Source organism: Lontra canadensis, unplaced genomic scaffold (genome assembly GCF_010015895.1).
Source record: "Lontra canadensis isolate GAN:19392208 unplaced genomic scaffold, GSC_riverotter_1.0 scaffold7, whole genome shotgun sequence".
Taxonomy (NCBI): domain Eukaryota; kingdom Metazoa; phylum Chordata; class Mammalia; order Carnivora; family Mustelidae; genus Lontra; species Lontra canadensis.
Genome location: NW_022631001.1, coordinates 35,450,321 through 35,476,433, shown reverse-complemented (window position 1 = coordinate 35,476,433; position 26,113 = coordinate 35,450,321). Strand labels below are relative to the sequence as shown.

At 50.0% G+C, this 26,113-nt stretch overlaps 1 protein-coding gene across 1 annotated transcript in view; it reads right to left on the bottom strand.

Annotated features, from left to right (window-relative positions):
• Nucleotides 1-7,026: 7,026 nt before the first annotated feature.
• Nucleotides 7,027-26,113, bottom strand: part of PARVA (parvin alpha) — a 170,669-nt gene continuing 151,582 nt past the window's right edge. Inside the window, exons 8-13 of the mRNA XM_032853497.1 lie at nt 24,040-24,059; nt 22,656-22,717; nt 21,866-21,934; nt 19,105-19,206; nt 18,273-18,345; nt 7,027-9,042 (exon numbers count right to left, since the gene is read on the bottom strand). Of these exons, the coding sequence (XP_032709388.1) occupies nt 8,966-9,042; nt 18,273-18,345; nt 19,105-19,206; nt 21,866-21,934; nt 22,656-22,717; nt 24,040-24,059 (403 nt within the window). The 3' untranslated portion in view covers nt 7,027-8,965. The remainder of the gene's footprint in view (nt 9,043-18,272; nt 18,346-19,104; nt 19,207-21,865; nt 21,935-22,655; nt 22,718-24,039; nt 24,060-26,113) is intronic.

The window sequence follows — 26,113 nt, the reverse complement described above, 5'->3', positions numbered from 1 at the left end:
ATAACAGTTGCCCCTCCCTGAGAGGTTTCTTGCCCAGTTGTCCACCAAAGCCAATGCTGGGCCTGACACAAGGTGGTAACCCAAGAGTTTGTCTCTAGTCTCGGCTTGACCTCTGGAGCCCATCTCTGACTCATGGCCTCCTGGCCACAAGGGTCTGGAGCTGAGCTTTCCTGAGAGGGAGCATCTGTCCCCTGGCAACACCCTCCACTTTGTACATGGCAAGCCAAGGGGGTCTGAACCCCCTAACTCCCTAGCAGAAGCCTAGCAGGGACTGTGGCCAGGCGGGGTCACGTGAAGCAGAAACCTGGGAGGAGATGCAGCCTGGTTCCATGTGGGGTCTGAATCGGGGGTCAGAGGACAGTAGCCAGGCTTGGAAGTCACTTGACTGTAGGCACATGGGGATGAGGCCATGCCTGTTTTGTTCTCTGCACGGTATCTGGCAGCGCGGGCGATACTTAAATCCTTATTGAACAAGTGAATAAATGAATGACAGCCTTATCAGTCAGAGCCTGGTTGCCTCAGGAATTTCTTCTAAAAACAAGGCAAAGGAGAACAGCTGCTGGCAGGAAACAGAGGTCCTCTGGCAAACAGACGGGTTTGTCTGGATGCAAAGACTTAGTGATTGGTCAGGCAGCATAGAAGTGGATTCTGGAGGCCTTGCACAGGCAAAGGAATTCTGGTCTACGGATGGGCAAACTGCCAAGGGACTGAGTTCAAGAGGTTAGAACCCGAACGCTAGAGCCTGGATGTCCGGGCTCAATGCCAGCTCCAGCACCCATGAGGCACAGCACCTGTATCCTGGGACTTTGTTTCTTCCCTTGTATGTACCTCACAGTCTTGTAGAGGGGACTCGATGGGATTATTTGTAGAAAGTCCACACTGCAAGTACGCAGCAAGTACCCCTGTTAGTATTAGTGGAGATGGGGCAGAGATGATCTGAGCTGCGTTTCAAGAGGTGGAGGAAGGGAACAGGTGTAGGATCGATTAGCCCAGTGGGAGACTGGTTAAGAGGTCATTGCAATACCCAGGCATGAGGGGATGAGGCCTAAATTAAGGGAATACTTGGGGCATGAAGAGGAGAGCCGTGCAGATCAGGTGGGTCACGAAGAAGTAATCAGGAGAATGAATTGGCTATGGTGGAGGGGAAGCAGAAAGTTCAGAACTCTTCCGTGCATCTGAGAGCACCTGGGAAGAAGATGGCCCCTCTGGGAGAGACAAAAAGCAGGTATGGGGAGGATAAGTTGAGAGAGTGGGGGCATTATGGGGAGGATAAAATTTAAGGTAGGTGTGCTTGCTTGTGCTAAGGGGAGATGTGAGGTTGGAAATGCCCGACCAGCTGGGTGACGTATCAGGGTGGGGAAGGAGACAGGCCATAGTGGAAGCCAGGCAGAGAAATAAATATGGAAGACACTTGTAGGCAGCATTCACATTTGGGGGCTGGGGTGGTGGAAAAAAGCCCACCTAGGGTCAAAAGCACAGCAGCCAGAGAGCGGGAGAGAAGCAGCAGAGTGTGTGTGTGACCTTTGTAGCAGAGTTTCTGGAAGGAGGTGATGGACAGCAATGTCAGATCTGCAGATCCAGGAGAAGATGGGTCGGGGTGTGCCCCATGCTGACCATGCAGAGAGCCATTTCAGTGCTGAAAAACTAGTAGCATGCTCTAGGGGTTCATCAAAGAAAGGGGCAAGGGAGAAAGTGGAACCAGCATGGAACTGTATCTTTCCAAGAGAGTGTCCCAGAGAAAAGCATGAATCAGGGCAGACGGTGGAATTGCCTGGAGAACAGGCTCAAGGGCAAGCTGTTTTTCATCATGGGAGTCTGCATGGTTTGGCGCGAAAGCCAAGATGCTGGAGGAGAAGGGAGCTGGTCCTGGCGGAGGGGCCGCCTGGGAATGGGGGCGGGAAGATGTGAGAGGCAGTGAGATGTTGGGATGCTATGGGAAACACAGGAAGCGAACAGCTTTGATGTCTTGGTAAAGGAAGAGGGGAAGACCTAGCACAGGGAGGAAGTAGGCAGAGGGGTCTCTGGAGAAGGTGGGGAGCAGGAGTTTGCGGGAGGTGAAGGGAATCCATGAGAGAGTACAGAGGACTCAGTGAAGGTGAGGAGCATTGAATGGAAATTGAATAGTCCACGGTACGTGTCTGTTCTGTGATTTCCTGCAGCAATTCCATGCTGGGGAACAAGAATAAAAATGTCCACTAGTGGGGCTGACCAGAGGGTGATTTGGAGAGGCAAGGAAGCTTCGAGTGCAAGGACAGAGTTCAAATGACTGGCAATGGACTGGGTCTGGATTTTGGGGGACTGACAGGCTGTTTGCCGAATAAAGACAGTGATTTCTCAGCAACAAGTATGACTTTAGACGAATGACCCTAAATCTCCATTTCGCTTTAGGGTTGAATTGTGTGTTTTCTTAGAGCAGCAAATCTGTAAGGAATGTGAAATCACTGATCCTGGGGGCAGGTCTCCCTGAAGATTACATGGTAGCTGGGGCTGGGTCATTTTCTGGAAGAATCTACCTAGGGTTACTCAGAGGTATCTGGTCCTTTCTTGTTCATGTCACTGAATTATTTTAAATGAGCTATATCTGTTGCCCACCTCTGTTGGTGGGAATGGAGGAATCTATGTGGGAGGGGACCCTATATTTTCTGATCCCATTTTATGCATGGAAAGGGACCGTACTCAAAACAAGAATCCCACAAATCTTCCCTGACTTGATTACATTCTGATCGTGTACAATTTGGGGCCTGGCCCATGGAGTTGACTGGGATTCCTGTTGTCTTGTGGAGTTTGGTGTCCCACTCATCAAGGCCAGGGCACACTCATCGTGTGGAGCTGGGAATCCTCGTGAAAAGAACGGGAGAGAAAGTTCTGTATCTTATTGATATATAGCACCCAAGGCATGCAGGTCAGGAAGCCATTTGATCTGGATGGGTGAATTTTATGAAGGAAAGAAATTGGGCAGGTCTCCTGCTCAGGGTGGTTGCTGGTGAGCTTGGTCTCTCACAGGGGATGACTGACCTGGTCATGGGTCTGGACAACAAGTAATTCCAAAGCTTGAGAGAGTGGGGGCATTATGGGGAGAGAATCAAAGGTGCAGGAAGTCCAGGCTCAGGGACAGCACACAGAATGCCACCACCCACGAGCCCATAGCATTGACCACAGACTGCAAGCGTGGACGAGATGAGTGCACCGTGGCCTCAGAAACCAAGCTTAGCGCATGCTCACTGGTCACCATTGTTATTGCCCATTATTTTAAGGCAACCGCCCCTAGTTCCACGAGCGTTTGTGTTCTCCAATATCATGATGAATGAGGAAAGATGGGAGCGGAAAGCTGGAGCGGAAAAAGGCTCCCAGAAGCTGCTTTTCAGAAACACTGGCAAGTGTTTTCCAAAGGCGGACCCTGTGTTTCTGTGGGCAGCTGGCAAGGCCATTGTCAGGGTTTCCGGGAAGACGTGTGAGAGCCTCTGAGTCGTGCGGTCCCAACCCCGTCTCCCATACCAAGCCAATGTGTAACCGATTAAATATCTATCTATTGTCCTGTCCGCCTCAATAAAATATGGCACTCTTTAAAAACGGTGGCCTTCATGACATTTGTGTGTCTTGGAATGTGGCCCTGGGCTAGCAAATCGCATCTGAAGATGTGAAAACATGAAAATCGATAACAAGAAATGAAAAGGCTGTTTCACTGATAAAACCTCATTTATCTTAATCCGAGGGGCTTCTCAGAATTTCCTAAGTGCCCTTTGAAATGCCAGCATCAAAGCCAGGGCCCACGTGCCCTGCGCTCAGAAGGCCCAGGGGAGCTGAGGCGGAGGCATCAGCTGAGAAGCATCCTTCTGGGGCAGGTACCCTTGGCACTGGTTTCCCGCCCAACTGCTCCCCAGCAGGGGTTTCTGGGTTTGCTGAGATTTCAAAACTCCCAGTGAAGTTAATGTACCATGGGAGTGAAAGGTATTTCATAAGACCCTAACTGTGAAGCCTAAGTGACCCACTTCTGGTAGGATTTATACAATGTGGGAGGCGTGCTAATGGTAATTCACGCTGACTAATGTGAACCGGGGAAATGAAATTGTCATTCCACCTCCAGGAAGCCTATACCTAGTCCTGTCCCCAGGCTGGATGACCGCATTCCTGCCACCGCCCCTCCCCCCACACTTGTCACTGAATCCACACAGGGACCCAAGGGCAACGGTCCTCTGTGATGACAAGTTTGGGAGCACTGGGCCCCAGGGATCAGCTTTCTGGCTGTCCGTCCTTCCTTTTGCTTCACGCACACAGCCCCATCCTGTCTCCTGATCCCCTTACCCACGAGAGTAAGTGACTTGACTTTGATCAAGAGGACGAAAATCCAGGAGGGTCGGAGATGGCTTGGGACCTCCTGTCCTGCCAGCAGCCCCAGGGAGATGGAGAATGAGGCTATCCTAAGCACACCCAGGCTTCCAGCTCAGGCTTGAGACCAGCTTGGGGCTGGGCAGGGGTTCCATCTCCTCTCCTGGTCTCCTTTGTTCTCCAGCTGGCACCCTGGTTTGCAGATGGAAGGCCAGTCTCAGAACCCCTTATGGCAGACTGCCTTCTTCAGTTTTCTCACGCAGTGGCCAGAAGGCTTTTATATATACATGGCTTGCCATTTTTCTGATAAAATCCACAGGCCTCTGCTACCTCCGATCTGGTACCCCTTCTCTCTGCCTCACTCCTTGTCCTCTGTCCGTCCTGGCTTTCTGCAGTTTCCTCCAGGGAGCCAAGTCTTCTCGTGGCTTGGGATCCTCATCTGAGCCGCTCCCTTGAACGGCAAGCGCCTCCCATGAGTAGGCGTCCCTTCGAAACCTCACTTTGTTGGAGACTTCTCCTGAACTCACAGCCTAAGTGAGATCTCTTTCCTAGTTTTTTGTATTTGTCCTCAGCGGCCATCCCCATGATCAGAGAGGATTTTTTGTGTATCTTCCCGAGTGAGCTCTACAGGGAGCCTCCTTCGCCACTGGACAGGGCACAACTAAGACTTCACAGACGCTCAGCATGACTCGTTGACTCTCTGGCCAACTGGCTACATGACCGGATGAGTTCCACAGAGCACTTATTCTGCAAATTTCTCAGGGGTGGAATAGGTCCCATGGTCAGATGCAACCCGGACACGCCCTAGTCTGTTTCCCTATAGGGGGTCATCATACACCTCCGTGCAGGAAACTCTGAGATGCACTCATGTTAGGACGCAAAAAGCAAAATAAATAAATAAATAAAACCAAAGCTGTAGAATGTATTTGTGACCTTTTATTTGTGACTCTACTAACATCCTGCAAATGTACTTTAAGACACCCTAGCAAAGCAAGGGACAGGAGAACGTTTTAGAGCTAGCCTGGGTTTAGATATTCCAGGAGAAAGAGAAGACCTATCATTCTTGAATAGCTAGGATATTTTATGTAGGTAGGGTTCCTGAGGTGGAGCTACGGTAGATGCAGTGGGTCTCAAATTATTTCTGATCAGCCCCTACTTGGGGCAAAACTGCTTGACCTACGGACTCCACCTAGTCTCATTTTGCAGTGGAAAAATAAATTAGTGATAATTTGGGGGAAGTGGATGATGTATACATTTGCTTTAGTGCTGGAGTATGGACAATTCCTATTTGGACCACAATGTATACATGTCTTAGAGTCTGGTTATTGGAAAATTACAGTTCCAGAAGACTTTTGATGCAAATAAACTTCAGAATGCTATGTAGGGTTAACCAAGCAACCCACAACAAAATAAACTGATAATGATAAAGCTAAGCGAACAGTAATTCGTAATTAGAAAGGACCGACTGTAGCCCTTGCAAATTGCAACCAGCTCAAGGCAACCCTGATGATGGGCTGATAGAGTCTTCTCCTAGATTTTGGGAACGTCCGCTCTGGGCCTGCACGTGGGAAACGGGGGTTTTCTGCTAGAACAGATGAGCATTGCTAGGCTTGTAGCAGAATCCACACGGTACTTAGTAACCATTAGTAACTTCTTAGTCGATTATAAATTAGTAGTCCTAGTAATATGAACAAATGAAAACTTAAACTGTACACATTCACCCTAATAAGCTAAAGGAGGCCTTTAAAAAAAAATTTTTTTTCAGTATAGGTCACCTGAGAAGGTCTCTGGCAACATATCCCTGACCCCCAACACACTAGATCTCCGTTTCAGCTTTGGAAATCACTGTCTAGGCAGCACGCCCTCCTTCCCAGGGAGGGTTTTTACTTCCTAGCTCAGGCAGACCAGAGATGTGCATTTGCATTCATGAAGCATTCATAGTTTCACTTGGAAAAGTTTTAACGTCCAGTGTAAATCTCCAAGAGACCACGTTAAGTGAAAAAAGCCATGTGCATGGCAGTGTGTATAATACGCTATTGATGTAAAAAAAATGATTTTATATGAGTGTTAATGTTTTATATTTCCCGAGAATCTCCGGAAAGGAATATGTAGAACAGATCCAAACAGTTGCTTCTGGGGAAGGTTACTGGCTGCTGGGGGAGGGGAGGAGGCAGACTTGGGTTTTTTCCTAGATACCCATTCATCCTTTTTGAATTTGTACCATTTCTATATGAACTATTAAAAATATCAACGAATGTAAAAAATAATAAAAATACCAGTGAATGTAGAAGAAAAAAGGCACAATAACAACAAAAAACCCAGTAAGCCCAAAGAGACTGGATTCTTGGTTTCTTTCTTTTTTCTTTTTCTTTTTTTTAAGAGGTAAATTCCAATTTGATTTATTTATTGTTCTGATACTTTTCTCCACCCTCAAAAAACTGTTGTGTGTTAAGCAGGAGATTCTAGAATCTAAAGGAAAACCTCCAGGTGAGGGGAGCTGACAGACCCAGGCCCTAGGCTTCTAGACTGAGGGAGAGACCGCCATCTTGAGAACAGTTCTTTAAAACCTTCCCCGTGTTCTGAGGTGTTTCTATTATCACATAAACGCAAAACACAGAAGGGGTGCTCTTAACAAGGTCCCTTGTACTTTGTACCTTTGCAGCTTGAATATAAAGAAAAAAAAGAAAACAAAGGAGACAATTTGTACAGCAAAGCATGTTTAAATGAATGCATTCCTCTTATTTCGTCCCGCTTTTGGACTGCTCAAGGAGAAAAAGCAATGGTTTATCTTGATTTGTTATCAGGAATTTAAATGAGCACAAACAAATATTACACTATTTAGTGTGTCCTAATGAAAAATGCAGTATTTCGTTAATCATGTAAAAAGAATTGTATTCTTTTACATAAATTGGCACCAGAGGATGTATTGCCTTTCTCTCTTAAAAGCTCCTTATGCTGAGTAATAAGTATTTCCTAGAGCAAAATATCCACAGAAGTATGTGGGGTATCTAGATTTTATGGGTTCTGAGTTATGGCAGGTAGAGAGCAAGAAATGTTTCGAAGCTGGAAGGAAATGTTTTAGACAATTTGGGAGGCCTAACTCGGGGCAGGGGGTGGTGATGGAGACAGAGATCAAAATTAATTCCTCAAACTAGAGGTGGGCTTTGGGCAATGAGCTGAAAATAGTGACAAAACAGGCACAGACTTTGGGTGGGTATCCAGGCTGGGGTCCATCTGGCATATTTAGGAAAATTTTATAATGAAGACATAACAGTAGAATGAGTTTTTACTTACCCCAAGGTCTTAGTCAATTTAAGGGCAGATGTTAAGTACCAAAAGCCCCATCCCTCTACGTGGGGGTATTCCCACCCTATGTCAAGTGTGCAAATGCTTCCCCACATTTCCTGTCCTTCTGGTCACTCCCACTTCACCCCCTTCTATGCCTACAGAACGCAGCAGCCTGGGACAAGCAGAGTCCTGTATTTCAAAGTTAGGTTCACGGAGAGGGGACACAAGTAATTGCAAACCCACGAGGAAACCCACGCAAGGAGACGGCTCAGCTTGGGTCTAAATGACTTACATTTTTCCTCGCCTGAATTAGCCGGTAACTGCTATGTAGGCAGACTTAGCCAGAAATGGTCTAAAAGATCAATTAGAAGGCAAAAAGGAGTTCCTTTCTTTAAAGTTCAAGGGTCCCTGTTGAAGAGCCCTACTTCCTAAGCCCTGCTCACATGGGCCTGCGCCCAGCTCTCTGTGGTGCCTGGGTATATTGTACATTTGCCTAACGATAATGAATTGAGTACTTATTTTGCAGGAAAATATAGGGCACTTCCATTACATGCAATCAAGCAAAAAGGCTGCAGAATGCACCACTCCATTAATGTTAAACAGAATTCTTCCCAAATGTCACCCTGAAACCCGAGTATGGGGCTATTACCAATCTGAAGGAATTAAGAGTAATTTTCATTTGTACAAAGTAGTTGAGGGACATGACTCCTGCCACACACACACACAATTAATTGAGTTAAACTGGATTAGCCGATGCCAGTGTGAATCACTGAGCCCTGACCCAGCCTGCCTAGTGGTGAGATGGTGGAGGGAGGCGGGGGCTCTTCCGTCATCGAGCACACAGGTGCACATCCCCTCCCCCAACTACAGGGCGTGCAGCGTACTGTGATGTGCCAATTATTAACAAACACGTTCAAGGAAGAAAAACAAAAGCCAGGCTCTGGCAAGTCACTGAACCTCTCTGAGCCTCAGTTTCCTTGTCTGTCAAAGGGGATGATAATATTTGCTTCAGTGGGAATCATGAGTATGTCGGAGCACTTAGCATGGTGCCCAGCACATAGTTTGCAAATGGTAACTATTACCTTTATCTTCTCTTCTGAGGGGAGTCTCTTGTGCCTAAACTGGTTCCCAAATCACACTGAGGAAATCCAGACCAGGCCCCAGGATGGGGACAATGGCCAGTCAGTCCCCAGGGTCTGGGAGGTGTGAGTCAGCCCACTGAGTTACTGACCCTTTCCTTCCTAACTTCAGCCCTGCTATCCCTGGGTGGGAGCTGGACTAATGGGAGAGCAACGAGCTGGACACGGGAACAAGCAGGCGAAGACGGCTGGGGAGGGGGCCGGCATGCCCCTCACTCCACGTTCCGGTACTTGGTGAAGAGGTTGTACAACACTCGAAGTGTGGATTTCAGGTCACAGTTGACAATGTCTGCGTAGAAAACAAAAACACACGTGGCTTTGGTGGGGCCACAAAGCCCACAGCAGGCATCCTTGTCCCCTTCCTTCTACCACCCACCTTATGTGTCCAGCATGGTCCTGGGGTGTGTCTCCTGCACACACCATCCCCCTCCCCCAGCATATCATCTGGTGCTCCTGAAGAGCTCCCAGTCCTGCTGGGAGAGAAAAAGCCTCCCCACCAGCCAACCAGATGCAGGTGGGTGACGAGGGGCAGAGTTGCTGGGCGTGGGGGTCTCGCCTCTCACTGAAATAAAGCAGACCCCGGAGCCTACAGGTTTTGTTCTGCAAACAACATCGCCAGATGAGGGGTCCCTGGCCTGCCTCCCGAGTCTCACTTGTGCCCCGGGCTTCTCTGCCTTCAGCTTCTGTCTCAGAGCCAGCTCGGAGTGGTGGGGCTATAGTGGGGGGGCCAGGTGGGGAGTTACCACAGAGCTGCCTCTCCCTGAGGGAGGGAGGGTCCCAGAGGGCACAGAAGCCCACCTGGCAGTGAGTACTCAGTAAACAGGTGTCAGGGGGTGACATCAGACTGCTCCTGGTGGAGGACAGAGCAACACAGCTGGGTTTGAGGCTGGGAGTTTGTGTTTTCAGGAGAGTTCTGCCATGGGCTCCCCAGGTTTTATACAATCATTTCCTCCCTCCCTCCTATTTGCTGGTCACCTTCTTCTCTAGTTGCCCCCTGAGCTCCCTGCCAGCCCCTCTGCCCCTAGAAGACCTCCTCCCTGGTCTTGTCTCCTCTGCACTCACTCCCTTGGAGACCCGGCCTTTGAAGAGCTGGAGGAGAGAGAACATAAAAAAAAAAATCCTGCCTACTATTTAGAAGGGCATATTTAGGTAAAAATTAAGGAAAAGTGAAAGAGGAGAAAAAAAAAAAAAGCGAAAGCCCAATGACTCTAAGAGCCAGGACAGTGGTTACTTTTAGGAAGAAGGCTGAGGATCACATAGAGGAAAGGAGTGCCTGGGAGCTGGGTGTTGGTTACACAGTGGCTTCGGGGCTGATGCGTCACAGACCCGTACATTGATGTCTTACCTACCTTTCTGTATATGTGATGTCTTGCACAGTAAGAATGATTTTTTAAAAATCTAACTTTGCAGAAGTTCAGATGAAGTAAATGATGTAAATGAAAATAGTAAATGTGGGCGCCTGGGTGGCTCAGTGGGTTAAGCCTCTGCCTTTGGCTCAGGTCATGATCCCAGGGTCCTGGGATCGAGCACCGCATCGGGCTCTCTGATCAGCAGGGAACTTGCTTCCCCCTCTCTGCCTGCCTCTCTGCCTACTTGTGATCTCTCTATCAAATAAATAAATAAAAATCTTAAAAAAAAAAAAAAAAAGAAAAGAAAATAGTAAATGCCCTGGGATTCGAAGCTGGGAAAGCTCCCACTGAGCCACTGGGAAAGAAGGGACTGGGGAAGATGTCGGAAGTCTAGTCACGTCCTGGTCCATAGGAACAGGGACTCTTGGAGATCAGGCAGAGCCGGAGGCTGTGGCTCTGACAGGCTGGGTTGTGGCCCCCAGGTTCAAGCCAGGCACGCTCGGGCCCCGGGGCCCAGGCTCTAAAAGATGGACAATGACTGGGCCACAAGCTGAGGCCCAGGGCCTAGGATTCCTCTGTCTGACCACACTCCGCACCCCCCCCCCCCCCCCCCGCCCCAAGCCTCATTCCAGCTGAAACCTATCCTCTTCTACCCCAGCTGGGCTCAGACCCTGCTCCAAGTTCTCCAGCTGATGGACGTGTTCATGGCCTTCCTGGGACCACTTGGGAGGTCTGGAGCTCAGCTTCCTTTCCTACTCCTATGTAGGTTCAGGCGCAGTTATATTTTTTTCAGGCACATATTGAGCCTCCGTTGACACGAGACCCTATCTGGTGGCTCAGCTCTGCCACCTTGCCCTGCCCATCCAACGTACTCTCTGTTGGCAGGAGTCCTATGCCCTGTAGGCTGACTGCTACTTTTTCCTGACTGCTTGCTGTTGAGTAGCTCTTAAATTCCGCTCAAGTCAAATGTTGAGAAGTTCGGGAAGGAATTGCTGGAGAGCAGAGAGGGACAGAGCTGAGCTTAGCAAGGGAGTGGGCATGAATGGGAAGGTAGGGTGGCACTGGGACCACGGCAACAGGGTCCTAACTGGGCTCCTCAAAGCCTCTTGCCCTCTCTAATCCATGCGACCCACCGTAGGTAGACTATTTAGTCTCTGGGTATGGTCGTTCAGAATGTACACTGCACAACGTTAGGGTGTATCATTCACATTTCCACATTTCCATCATTACCACAGATCATAACATAAATGGTGCCCTTGAAGTTGTACAGCTCACAACTTGTATGGCCAAATAATGATTTCACTTAAGGTCCAAAATCCTAAACAATGACTTTGCAAGCCATGATGTGAACCTTGCCCACCTTTCCAGTCTCACGTCTTGCCACACTCTCCCTCGTTCACTCTGCACAGGTCACATGGACTTCCTTTCACTCCTTCCCAATAGCTGCACTCCTCCAACTTCTTGGCCTCTGTACACAGTGACTGCCTAGATTATCTCTTCCAGGTGGCTGACTTCCCATCTTTCCGCAGACCTTCGCTCAAAGCACCACCTCCTGAGGGAAGCCTTCCTGACCCTCCTGGTGAGGGTACCCTGCTTTATGGTCTCAAAGTCCCCCTGCTCTTCCTTCTTGGCCCTCCAGTGTGAAATCGGTGATTTGTGTGCGCATTTGATTTAGTCTGCCTCTTCCCTGGATGGCGTGGGACTTGACCCCAGACAGTCTTCCTTGCTCTAGCACCTAGCCTAGTAACTGGTGTGCACAGACCTCAAGAGTTATGACTAGATAGCTAGATGAATAAATGATTGCCCTGTGTTGTGAGAGTCAAGGAAGAAAATTCTGGGAAGATGAGATAGCCAATAGGGCTACATGCTCCTAAGAAGGTCAGACTGGAAAGAATTCCCAGGGACATGGCTTCCACTGGTGGTATGGGAGGGAGCAAAGCCAAGTGTTGGGGAGGCGAAGTATTACCCAGATGAGGAATGAAGGCAGTGGGCCTGGGCACAAAGGAGGAACTTGGGGGCCTGATGGAGGACAGACAAGGCTGGAGGCAGGAGGACTTGTTTTCCCCTTTTAAGGCCATGCGAGTTCTGAGGTTTCTGGAGAAGGAAGATGTCCATTTCCTCACTGGTAAAATTGGGTTTTATGAAAAACATCTAGAACACATTAAGGGCTCCCTAAGCGGTTGTTCCCTTCCCCGTCTTTGCCTGTTAATAGAGCTGTGGTGCACACCTGTGCAGTCTGTGTACTGCACAACTCTGGGGGTGGGGTGCCATTCACATAGAGTAGGCCCTAGGAAATGTGACTTCCTTCTTCCTACAGGCGATCGTCTTACTAAGAAAGCCAACTGTCACACAGTTCCAAGCAGGTCAGTAGATGGGCCATCTCAGCCAGGAGAGGGGCTCTGGATTCCTGGGAATGAACTGTGACTCCATGCTGTGTAACAGAGCCTCCTGAAAGCCCTGGCCTAATAAGCTGTGTGATTAGTAACTCAGTCCTGCCCTGACGGCCTCTGCGGGCTAGACCAGGGCCCCTGTCTGGGAGCAGTCTGGACGGTGGGGCTCCTATTTAGAAGCAACCAGAACAGAGGCTGGCTGGCTCACTGTGAGCAGGGGAGAGACAGATCAGACCCCAGGCTACTCCAGGGAGAAAACAGCCTCCAACCAAGGGGAAAACGCTCCATGTTTGCTCCCCTCTCTCCTGGTGGCATGAGTGCCTCTTCCTGTTCATTAGATGACCAACCAAAATGAGCTCATGGCTCTCTAACTGATGCAGAAGTCAAGGAAGGGGAAGGCAACTCTTCACCGTGGAAACTCAGTTTCTACCCAGAAGGACAGGGCCCTCTACGGCCATGTCCTCCATGGACCTGCTTGTGCCCGCAGTGTCCCTCATCCCAGTCTGGGGCAGTCGCTGAGTGCCTTTCTCTGAAGCTTCCCTGCTGGGTCCTCAGATCCCTTGAGCAGGGTGGGAAGACAGCTGGTGGCTCAGTGCCACCAGGTGGTGGGGGCTGGAATAAGTTGGGCAGTCACAGGCCCGCTCCTGGGGGAGAGTCTGGCCCCATCCCCTTCCCGATGGAGCTGGCTGATCCTGGACTCTGCCTGCTTACTCTGGTGCTCCCTATTCCCCACTGGGCTAGGACCCATCCTTTGGAGATGGCTTGTATTGGTGTGGGCCTGCTACTCTATCTGGGGATCTTGATATTTTCTATACATATTTAAAAAAAAAATTGAAAGGAGACAAACATCCAGAAAAGCTCATGGAACATATATAGGCAGTTTTAAATGCTTGAAAGAGAACCCTAAGGTAACCGGCACCCATGGCAGAAGCACAATGTTGTCAGTACCCTTGAAATGCCCCCTCTCTCTCCACATCCCGATCACAAACTTCTTGTACCCCGCAAAGATAACGACTATCTGGACTTCTTACTTTATTTTTCAAAGATTTTATTTATTTGAGAAATACAGAGAAATACAGAGAAAAGAGAAAGAGCACAAGCAGAGGGAGCAGCAGGCAGAGGGAGAAGCAGGCTTCCAACTGAGCAGGGAGCCTGATGTGGGACTTGATCCCAGGATCCTGGGATCATGACTCGAGCTGAAAGCAGATGCTTAACTGACTGAGCCACCCAGGAGTCCCAACATAGGTACCTTTGAAGAGCAGATTTTAGTTTTGCCTGTTTTTATGCTTTGCATCAGTGGAATTGTGCTATGTATATACTTTTGTGATTTTCTTTTTCTTAAAATTATGTTTATAGGACTTACCCATGTTGCGTGAGCTGTTCAGTTTTGTAAGTAATTTTGAGGTATCATTGGTTTTATTGAGATAGAACTATAATTGTCCAGCCCTAATTATCTAGTTCTGCAGGAAAAGCGTTTCTCCATTTGTTGTGGTTTGCGGTCGTTTTCAGTGCCTTGAAGTGGTCATGTTGGATCCTTGTGTCCAGTTTTATATTCGCTCTTTTTGCAGAGAAGAATCACTGACGTCCTCATGCTGCAGTACCTAGAAGTCCTTCCCCTGATTTCTCGGTTCATGTTTTGTCCTTGCTGGGTATTAATCCATGGTCTGACTATACCCCAGTGCATCTAGTGTGTTAGGACGTGCAGTCCCATCTCAGCTACCATGATGGTCTTGGGCTAGTTTCCTGGTGTATGGACACACATACCTGTAAATGCGGTTACTGCATCAGACGGTGTATTCATCTCCTATTGCTGCTGTTAACAAATTATCATGGGTTTGGTGGCTTAAAACAACCCCAATCTGTTATCGTACAGTTCTAAAGGTCACAGACTAAAGTGCGTGGAACTGGGATAAAAAATCAAGGCCTCCGCAGGGCTGCAATCTCTTCTGGAAACTTCAGGGAGCATCAATTCTCTTGCCTTTTCTAGCTGCTAGGGGCTAGCTTCTAGAAGCCTGTTCTTTGGCTTGTAACCCCTTCTGTCCTCAAAGCCAGTGATGGCTGTTTGAGTCTTTCTCGTACTGCATCACGCCAACGCTGAGTCTTGTGCTTCCTTTGTAATTATACCAGAACTTTCCAGAAGCTCCAAGATCCTCAACTTAATTACACCTGCAAAGTCCCTTTTGCCATGGAAGGTGACATATTATCACATCCTGGGGATGAGGGTGTGAGCATTTTGGGGGCCATCCTTCTGCCTACCATAGAAGGTCATGCAAAACTTCAGCTGTTACATAAAGACAAACTAGTGTTCTAAATGGTTGTGTTTATTTTCACGTGAGCAGTTTCTGTGGATGCCCACCCTTGCTAACACTTGAAATGGTCAGTTTCACATTTTTGCCACTGTCTGGTCTGCACACTTGTCTCCAGGAATGGGAAGAGAACTAAAACTGGAACTACTTTCCTTATTTCCAGTCACTAACCAAGGCCTTCCCCAAACGAATTGATTCCTTGGAACTCAGCTTCTTATCACCTGCCTGGAATTTTCAGCATTGTTTGAAGTCTGGCCCCAACTTTTCAACTCTTTAAATTGTAGATATTCCATCAGCCTGCTGGCTGACCGACAGCTGTCATTCCTAGCAAGTACTAGATTCCTGCTGTGTCCCCACTTGGCTCTAATGCTAGAGTCTTAACCATATCCAGTGAGGAATCCGCTTGCATAATAATGGGGCAGGCGTGTGCACTGGAAGACAGGTGGTGTGATGTCCTAAATAAAAAGCCACCAGCTTTATGCAGGGATTTCCACTGTGTCCTTGGCTGTGATCCTGGTGCTAACACTTGGGCTACTAAAAGTTGATGAAGGCTGGGCAGCAAAACTCATTTGGGATGCACACCTAGTTCCCAGGAGATTTCAAGGTTCGACGGAACTTTGAATGTCAAACAGCATGGCAGAGAATGCATTTCCCTGAGCTTAAAACCTTTGGCATAAAAAATGGCTCCACCATAGCCGATGTGATTTCAGAGACACCCTCCAAGAATCTCCCACATGGGCACCTTTCGTAAAGTCTGCAGCATGTACTCTTGAATCTCACTTTCCAGGTAGAGGGGCAGAAACAGAGGGGATGCTGGGGTAGAGACTTCTTCCAAAGTACAATTTCACAACATGCCAGTTCAATTCTCCTTTACACACTGGAAATTTTCAGCATGGGCACGATGCCCAGTGTCAACAAATAAAACAGATGTGTTTTTCCATTGCCATGGGTCAGGAAGTCTCATATTAGGCAGTTCAGTCTGTAATTGTACAAGAAATGTCCTCTAAATGCAGAAATATCCCTATAGGTTAATTGATACTGGGAAAACTAACTGTTCCGAGGGAAATGAACGCCTGACAATGGACGTATGGGGGTGGGTAGGGGAGTCCTGCTGATCCGTGACCAGGAAGTTTCCTATTAAGCGGCTCAAGAACACGGAAACAGAAATGCTGGCCAGAGCTCTCCCGCCATCTCTCTCACTCTGAAGCCAGGTGTTCGTCATCTGGCTTCGGGGCTCAAAGTCCATTCCTAATGGCATCATGACGGCCAGAGGGCTGCAAGAAGGACACCTACCTTGCTAGAGGCCCTCAGCAGTGACTAGGCACTTAGAACAGGTGACACTAAGTGAGAAAAACGGATTGACTTTTGTTGGCTAGAGCCGAATTTTCGAGGTCTGTGACGAGGCATGTCATGGGGACGCAGCCCGTGTCTTCACAGTCCACATCTCTCCTCTGGTTTCCTGCTTTCCCCTCTGGCTTCAAGTAAAGGCATTCCCACAAGATACTGTCTTCAACCTTTTTCTTTTCTCTGCATGCTTTCCTGCTGTTGAGCTTCCACTAAGTGGAAGACTTCCAATTACACAACCGCAGCCCTGATCTTTTCCCCGAACTCCAGTTCTGCTTGGTTGATGCCTCAGCTTCCTAGAGCTGACATCCTAATGTCCCCTACCAAGCTTGCTTTTCTTCCAGGGCTCCCCAGTGCTGCCAATGGTGCCCCACAGCTACACATCTGTTTTTCACACTGCCTTCCGAAGGATCTCCCTGGAACAGAGTTCTGATCACGTCACCTGCCTGCTTAAGAACCTTCCATGTTGGGCGCCTGGGTGGCTCAGTCGTTTAAGCATCCGCCTTTGGCTCAGGTCATGATCCCAGAGTCCTGGGATCAAGGCCTACATTGGGCTCCCTGCTCAGTGGGGAGCCTGCTTCTCTCTGCCCTCTGCCCCCTCCCCCTCCCCCACTCACGCTTTCTCGCTCTCTCAAATAAATAAATAAATAACATCTAAAAAAAAAAAAAAAAAAAGAAGCTTCCATGTCTCCCACTGCCTACAGAATAAAGTCTAAACCTTCTGCCTTGGCATCAAGTCCCTCTAGGACCTAACCCAGCTTGCTTCATCTTCACCAACCATTACTCAATTCTACTCTTACTGTTCTAGCCCAGTAGGTATCGGCTTACATTCGTTATCAGGTGCCAGGTGCTCTGCAACAGACACCATCACGCTGAACCCTGCCAGGTGCAAGTCTTTTGGAGCTCCATTTTTATGGACATGAAAAGTAGGCTCAGAGATGGTAGGTGTGTTGCCCAAGGCCACACAGCTGGCATGCTCTGCTCTTTCACAGACAGAGCCCCTCCCCCTTCCTCAGGCAGGACTTGGGCTCACACTGTCCTCCCATCTGGGATGCTGGCTCCTTTCTCCTGTTCTCCAAATACAAAAGCCCTGTCTGATCTTCCCGGGTTATCCCCGCTGCCACCGTCTCCATCAAACTATCCTCTGCCCAGACTGAAGTGATGTCCCCTCCTCCATTCTCTCGCTCTCTTAGTGGTACCTCTTTCAACAGCAGTTGTCACCACTGTCATTCTGTTGTGGTTACTGGGGGCATCTTTTCCCTCCCCTGAGGATGGCAGGTGCCTTGAGGTCAGGAACAGCCCACTGCTCTGGGCATAGCACCGTCGATGGGGCGGTGCGCCCCTAGACAGAGCCTGCCTCCCTTGATGTGGAGGCGTGGGAGGAGGACTGAGTGCGGCAATGGGGAGGGAACGCGCCCCATCCCTACTTGTCCACTTTCCTTTAAACAGCTAGGAAAGTGCAAGCAAAAGGACCCACGGATAGAAAACAGAAAATTATCTGCAACACAGTGTTGACTCACCAGCACTGATAAAATGGAATATTTCAGTCAGTAAGTCAATAATCATCCGTACCAAGAAGACTCCCAGGAGAGACAAGCCTCCATATGCACAAATGCACACAGCTCCAAGTGTGAGCACGGGAGGGCTGCTCGAGCAGTCTGCTCCTTCTGCATTTTTAATCTGTCTTAGATTTGCAATCCGAACCCAGCAAATCAGGCCTCCTCTCTGGGTGGAGTTGGAGTGAGTCAAGAACAGGGGAGGCAATTCTGCTGCGAGCAGAGGACTCCGGTATCTGCCCCTGCCCGGCTGGGATATAGCTGTGTGACAGGTCAGCACCCCATCCAGGGACAGAAGAACCTGGAAACTGGCCACAGGGCAGTTCTGGTGGTCCCTCTGCTCAGGCCTTCCTTTGCAGTCCCATGCGTGGGATCTTTATTTGCGGTTCACAAAGGATCTCCAGGACTGAGCAGCTACGCCCTGTCCCACCTCCCCTGACACATGGCAAAGAAGACTTCAGAGAAGAACCCGTTTCCCTGATGTCAAATATGAGGCTTGTCCGGTGCCCTGAACACTCATGTGCAGGGACAGGGTCTCTCAGTCCCATCACCAACCCAGGGAAGAGCAAAGTACCTTCTGGCCGTGGCTTTGGCTTTTCCAATCCTCCGTCTTGCATGAGCTCAAAGGCAAAGGAGACATTCAAGACCTGGAAAGAGAAATGCAGTGTTTGTGTCATTGTGCCCGGATTCCTGGACTGTTGGAGGCTCCGGGCTCCTGACCCTGGGAAGCAAAGGAGCCAGAAGTATAGCCAGAAGGCAGAGGCCAGGTAGAAATGGGGCCCTAATGTGAAGGAGAATGAAGCTACCAAGATGGGCAGGCTGTGCGGAGTGCAGGCTGGCCGGTCCCAGCTGGCTGTTGGGGAAACGTTCCTGGACAAGTTCAAGCTCTCCTTCCTGTCCTAGTGTGTTCCCGTGTCAATGGCCAGGACTTTGAACTTAGGGATATGAGTGTGAAAGGATCAGATGGCAAGACATGTTTGAGAGACAGAGAGTGGTTTCTGCTTTGGACCAAATGTCCTCTGTCTAGCAGGCAGGTGGGGCAGCCTGTGGGGGCATCAGAACCTGGCTGACCGTGAGCCTCAGGTCTGGCCAGCCTTACGGCCACCATTCCTGTTCTGTCTGGGGGGAGATGAGGCTGGGCTATGCACTCGGCAGGGGCGTACAGCTAGGGGGCCAGGGCCAGACCACAAAGGGAAGGGAGAGCTGTTCACGATGCTCAGGGGTCTGCAAAAAGCTCCTTCCCAGCTCAGCTGTTCATCAGAATGGGCCCCACATCCCACTGCCAAAGACTCTGGGCAGATGTGAAGCCACAGCTTTTTCCCCCACATGGCCCCAGCAGAGGTGCGGGGTGGGTGAGTTGGTGGGACACACGAGCTGGGGCCTCCCTTAATGTCCCCTCCCCTTACCTTCTGCTCAAAGCTGTCCGGGGTCAGGAAGAAGCTGTGCAGGGGCACAAAGTAGCCCTCCAGGAGCCCCATGAGCAGCACCAGGTACACCCCATCTGCAAACTGCAGGGAGAAGGCCAGGTGACGGCAATGAGGCCCAGAGCCCCCCGCCCCCCGGCAAGTCCCATCCTGGGGGCTGGTCAGTTGCCATGTCAGTGCCCCAAAGGCTACGTCCCCAGGCAGGCTGCTGGCCGGGGGTGAGGGGCAGTGGCCTGCATGGTCCGCTTTGCAGCAGACCAGCCCCACGTCTGGCTGGTCCCACACGGGAGCCACCGCCCACAGTCCTGGTTTCAGCGACACAGCATGTATCGAGCACTGACCATGCACCCAGCCCTGATCTGGTACGGGCACTACAGAGAGAGGTCAGGTGTGGCCCCTGTCCTGGAGTCGAGTGAGGAGATGATGGGGAGGAAAGGCAGCAGCTGCTGTGATGGAGGGAAGCACGCTAGCCTGTGTGACAGTGACAGACGTCCTTCACCCCCCACTGAAGATGACAAGGCTTCTGGAGGTGGCTGTGCTGAATGGAGAGCTGAGGGATGAGCAGGAGTAGCTGGGGACGTTTGGGGGGGGGGCAGAGGGAGGCAGGAAAGGGGGTCCAAGGGCCACAGCAGGGTGACTTCTCTTTGTCAGTAGGGAAAGATATCTAGTGTCCTAGAGGCCTGGGCATTCTCCTGTCTCGCCTTGTTCTTGATTATTGTTCGAGAGGCAGCAGGGTGTATCTGTTGCAAACGTGGGCTCTGGAGCCAGGCCTCCGGCTGGCCTCCTCACTAGCTGTGTGACTTGAGAAAGTCATGTAACTTCTCTGTGCCTCATGATTCTCATCTGTGAAGTGGGGATGATGACAGGGATAATACTTACTTTGTAAGATTATCGGGAGGATAAACCAATGAATATTTGTAGAGTGCTAGAACACTGTTTGGCATGTACTCAACACTTCCTAAATCTCAACTATTGCTATTACTCTCTGGGAAGACAGCAAAGCAATGGGGATCAACTCCCTGGCTCTTGTTGGCAAAGCATGACTGTGTGCTGAGGGCCTGGTCCCTTCCATCAAGGGCAGTTGGGAACCTGGTCTGAGGGACAGAAGACTCCTGGGCTAAGTGGGAGGTACAGGTCTTCTGCTGACAGAGCAGCAAGGAGAATGTGCACTGGGCAATTGGGGTGGGCTTTGTGGAGGCAGTGGGGGCCTGGGCGATGGGGGACATCTGGGATGAGTAGGTATTGATGCAGGTGGGGGATGGCCTGAACAAAGATCTAGAGATCAGATGCATACTTGAAATTAGAGAATCTTTTAAAGGAGGTGGGCCCCCTGAACCTTTGTGAACATCAATCCCAGTTGGTAAAGCGTTAAGAAGTCAGAGTTCTTGGAATCATCTCAAGGAACTTAAAACTAGACAGAATTGCCTGGAACGTGGGCTGGACCCTCTGTCTGAACTTTGCTGGGTGATCCGGTAGTGGGTCTGTGACTCAGCCTTCATGATGGGCGTATTGCCTGGCTTTGAACTTGACCTGGGAGCAGCTTCCTCCCTGCATCCACCCAGCTGGCCTTCAATTCCAATGGGGAAGGCCCAAACATGACTCATCCCAGGCCATCCCAGGGCAGACAGTGGAAGAGCAGACCCTAGCATCTGTGTCAGAATCAGGGCCCTGCCCCGAAACAAGTTAACTCCCTCTCGAGGGAGCATCACTTTTCTAGAAGGTTCCCTGACTCCCAAAAGAGTAGATAAAGGTCACTTTATTGAATACAGACACCATACAGCCAGGGAGAGCTCAGTGACAGACCTGGGAATTGCCTTAAACATAACAGGAGGTGCCCACGTCCTCAAAAGAAAACCATACTTAAGAAGTTCGTCACAGATGAGAGGGGGTTGGGAAACACGGTGCATTATACAGTCTTAGAGTATCTCCTGATAATGATTCATTATAAGGGCAGGGGAAGCTTTACAGTGGAGAAATCTGGTAGAGACTAACCAAGTGACCAAAGTTACTGTCACCAGGAATGGGCCTAAATGACATAGTGCCTCAGAAGAGCACAGTATTACCAGGGTTGGAACTGTTACTGAAAATGCAGAGCCTGAGTCTAATAATGAGGGGAAAAAATTGAGACATGGTCTATGTATGGATCTAATGGCCTGCCTGCACTCTTCAAAAATGTCCATGTCACCCCAAAAAACAAAACAAAACAAAACAAAAACAAAAAAAACCCCAAAACTGAGGATTTGTTCTATATTAAAAAGAGACTAAAGAGATGGCCATTGAAAGCAGCCTGAGAATATCAAGACACCTGTGTTTCTTTGACTCTGATGATATTGTCAAAAGCAGTCAAATACTCACAACTTCACATGGTTCGATGTAAACAGATTAACAGCTTGACGTTACAGTTGCTTGAATCGGATAATTGCAATGTGATTATTTAAGAGGATACTTGTTCTTAGAGACGTCTGCTGAAGTATTTAGGGGTAGAGGCAGAGAACTAAACCCCGAATGTGGCCAGATGCGGACAACTGGTGTACATAGGTGAAGAGTATACGGGTATTCACGAGAATATCCTTGCAACTTTTCAAAAGAAAAATTAGAAAAAAAAAAACAGCATTCCATGCAGTTCACCCCTCTGAGCGGAACAGGATGCCCCTCCCTCAGGGGAAGGCTTCAGGATCAGTATGGAAAGCCGTCCCGGCTGGCTGTGCGGGGGTGGGGCACTTGGAACAGGGCTGTCACCCACCTGGGTTTCCAGTTCTGTGACCTCCAGGTTCAGTTTATTCAGGTGCTTGTTCACAAAAGTGATGAGTGTCTAAAAGAGAAGCACACGCCGGTAATGAAGATGGAGACTCCTGCCAGGGTCAGACCCTGGAGGCCACTTCTGTGATTCTACCCTAAGGACAAGGACCAGTGTGATCACACAGGACAAGGCCCAGCTGAGGGTGCCAGCCAGGGATCACTGCTGCCCTGAGTGAGAACGAGCCGCCTATGAGGCTCTTCTGCCAAGCTCCTCAAGTTCACAGGAAAGGATGGCCCCCCGTGTTTGTGGTCCCATGCTCTATGTGATTCAAATAGCCAGTTTCAGGGCTGTGAAAGGGGCAGAAAATCCTGAGGGCAGAATGACAGGTGCAGTCCTAGCCCAGGCCAGGGAGGGGGGCCAGAGAAGAAACCACCTCACTGGGTCCCTCCTTCCAGACCTTCCTGGTGGCAAGTGCCTGTGCCCTGGGGGGTACAGAGGTCTGAGGGAGGAGGCCTGGTTGGCTAAGGGTTCCTTGTGGATGGGAAGGCAGGGCGCTCGTCCTCTCAGAACCCCCAGGAGACACTATCCTCCTGAGGGGAGAAAGGAGTGGATAAGGTATCCAGTGGGAACAAAAATGTAAAGCATACCTCACTCACTCGGGGTGGGGAAGCCTGGAGTGTGCAGAGAGCTGGCGAGGACACCAGGGTCGGGCAGCTGGCAAGCTACAGGTGTGGGCTCTAACGTTTGGCTGCAGCTCGTTCCCCTCCCTCCCTCCCAGGCACCTCCGGCTCACCTTTTTCACTACATTGAGTTTGTCTGGTGCGTGGTCAAACAAGGTGTCAAAGGCATCACGTTCTGGAAAAACAGGAAAAGGTAGAGTGGAGCAAAGACCTGCCTCCTGGTGAGGAAGCCCAGCCAAGATGGCCCTACAGTCAGCGACAGGCAGGAATTCTTCGGTGCGGGACCCAGTGCCGGAACTCTGGAAGCGGGGTGGGGGCAGACATTCTGGCTTGATTCATAGCTTAGGGACTTTCTCTGTGTCCACTTTCTACATCAACCCTCTCTTGGGCTGGGGTTGGGGGCTCTGTCAGGCCGTTTGAATTGCGACTGGTCATGTCTCTTCTCTATTTATATCTGTTACATCATGATTCAGTCACAGGCCTAAAGAATTTCTGAAGTTTTTTGGAGGGAGAATGTTCTCCAAACATCAAACCACCTCACCCCCTAATTTTCAAAACCAGGATGGCCACGGCAAGCCTCGTGGTGGAGTGCACAGATGGTTGGCACGGGAGCCCCGGGGGTCTGGGATGGAAGGTGCGCTCCTGCTCTCGAGGAAGTCCGTCATTTCTGACCTTGTGCCTCAGTTTCTTTGTCTATAAAATGGCATTTGAAAACAAAACCTCCCCCAGGAGTGTGATGAGGATGAAAGACAAGAACGTGTGTGCATGTGTTCTGGAAACTTGGAAGTGTCTGCTGATCTGAGTTTATTAGCGTATTTCAAACATCATCCACCATAAATGTGGAATGGTCGAAAGCAGCAAAGCCGTGCCCCCGGCCCCCTCCTCCCCTCCTCAGGCTCTCTGAATGCAGAGCGGAAACAGTGGGTAGGACTGGAGGCAGGGAATGAGAAGGATGTCCAGGAGGGACCTGGGGCTGGGAAGCTTCACGGTCCTGGGGCCTGCCTTTTCCTGCTCTTGCACTGATGAGTAAATCTGGGACTGCCAGAGGGGTGACTGAGGCCTTGAACATTCACAGACTATATAAACAAATGCAGAGTTCTGGGAAACAGGAGCAGTATGACGTGTGATGAGGAAAGAGGGACAAGACGGCTTCTAGAAGGCCCGGACTGAGGGTGAGAGTGGACTGTCCCGAGTGTGTACGTCTGCCTCTTTACTTCCACAACACACTTGGAACACAACTGCCCCGCCGATGCCAGGGCCCGTCCCGAGCCCAGCAATGCCAGTGGTCTGGTTACTGATGAGAGGACTGTGCCGCTGTGGCCGGGTTTCCTCTTCCCACCAGTGAGCTGACCCTCCCTACTAAGCCGCCCTGTCACCAGGCTGATGCAGACACACATGCAGGAAGCAGGCCAAATGCCTGTTCCTCCCAGCTGCTCCAGAGTTAACAAGACCCCCGTGGCAGCCGCCAGCACCAGAGGGTAAGCCTATGCAACTCACCATGCCTTCCAGAGAGCGCCCTGCAGGAAAAGGAGAAAGAAAACAGTATGAGTCTTCTGTCTCTGCCCTTCACTGAAGAGCCCACAAAGCTTCCTTCCTTGGCATTTTATTCTGCACTAAGTCTCCAATTGTCGGTCACCTTTATCTCATGTCCACCTGTTTCTCCCCTCTGTTCCACAGATATGCTGGTGCTCGCACAAAGCCTGGTGTAAATGACACTTGCACAACTATTTCTTCCCCCCTAAAATCCCACTGTTGCTTAACAGCTGAGAAGGAATATCGGACCCGGGGTTGCAACATTCCCAGCCACTGCACTGCCTGGGCTGCTGTGGGCATCTGCCAGGGGACATCGCCTTTGTCTTTCTCCTGGTCATTCTGTGATTCCCGCCAAAACTGCACCTGCCATTGACTCCAAATCAGTCTCTCGAAGAGGGCAGGGATTGGAACCATACTAATCCTGGCGAAGCAGCAAAGTGCTAACAGCACAAGCATTAGAACAGACTACTTAGGTTTAAATCCCACAGAGCCACTTGCTTGCTGTGGGACCTTGGGCAAGCTACAGAACCTCTCTGGGCGCCAGGTCTCTTAGCTCTAAAACAAGGATGATAATGAGAAACACCTCAGCAGGATGTTGTGAGCATTATATAAGCTAATCTGTAGAAAGACTCTACGGTAATTCTCAGTATATAGTGAGTGTTCAATACATTTTTTTCTCTGTATGTTTTTGGTTCTTATCATATTGGTTTATTCCAACTGTGCATCTATCCCCTACTAAATGATGACTTAGGGGTAGTGTACTGGAAAGAATAACAAACTTGGAGTTCACTGTTGGATAGACCAAGGACAACTGCTTCTCCACCTTTGGGATGTGGGGTCTTAGAAGGTATAGGCATTACTTTGTGTATTTATTATGAATATCAATAGATATAAAAGTGCTTTATAAACTGTTGTGTGCTGCCCTTGTTAGGAGATGACTTCCACCATCATGTCGTGTGGTAAGATGGCGGAGAGAGACCACAGGAAGCATGGCAGGCAGCTGACGCATTACTCTGCAAACCCAAACCTCATGTCCCCTGGTTCAGGAGCTTCTCCAGAATGTGAAACAGGAGGTGTAGACAAGCCCAGCAAAGAGCGAGGGGTGTGTGGGGGGGGGGGGCAGGTCTGAGCCAGAGGTCTTGAAGGACATGTCACAGGACCCAGGCTAGGGGAGCAGTGTGCCTTGTGGATCAGCCATCCTCTTGACTTCCAAGAAGAGCCCCCAGAGTGACATGCAGGCTGCCTGACAGGCTCTCCGCGGGCCATGAACTGGGCACCCTGGGAAGGGCCACTGCCCATCTCTGCCCTCCCCTGGTCCTGTTGAAGCCACAAGCACAGCGTGGTTCAGACAGGCAGTACCGGGGCCCTCCCTCAGCCACCACTGGGGAAGCAAGCTGCCTAGAGACTGGGCAAGGCTTGGAAGGCAATGGTCAGCTGCGGCAGAACAGCCCCGCTCTTACCACAGCGAGTCCTCACCACCTCCCTGGTTAGGCAAACGCTCCCCACTTCAGAGATACAGAAACCAAGGTCAAAGCAAGTGGCAGAGTCTGGATTTGAACTCAAGTCAGGCTGGTTTAGAGGTCCCTGCTCTTTCCATTTCACTCTTGTTCAAGGGAACATAGAGGAAATTTGGGGCAGCAGGGAATGCTGAAAATGGACTTTGCCTGTGGCTCAGGCCTGCCCCGCGATCTTGAGAACCCCTGCCTGCTGCGTCCTGCTTTTTCTACCTCAGAACAAACTTCGCTTCCCCGGGGCCAACCTCTTCCATATTCTGAGATTCCAAGTGCTTAACAGAAATGAAAAAACACAAAACACCAGGCTACCACTCTGAGGTAGAAAAGGCCTTTCTGGGTCATGGCACGTGACCAAATACATCAGAGGCAGAAAAGGAAGGAAAAACATCCCTTTGAAGGTTCACACTTTAAATTCGACCCCACATTTATGGCATGACGATTTCATGCCAGTTGGCTTTTTCGGGGGCACACTTTTTTCCTGGAGTGCCACAAAATTAGAATTTTTCAATCACAGCTAATTCCCT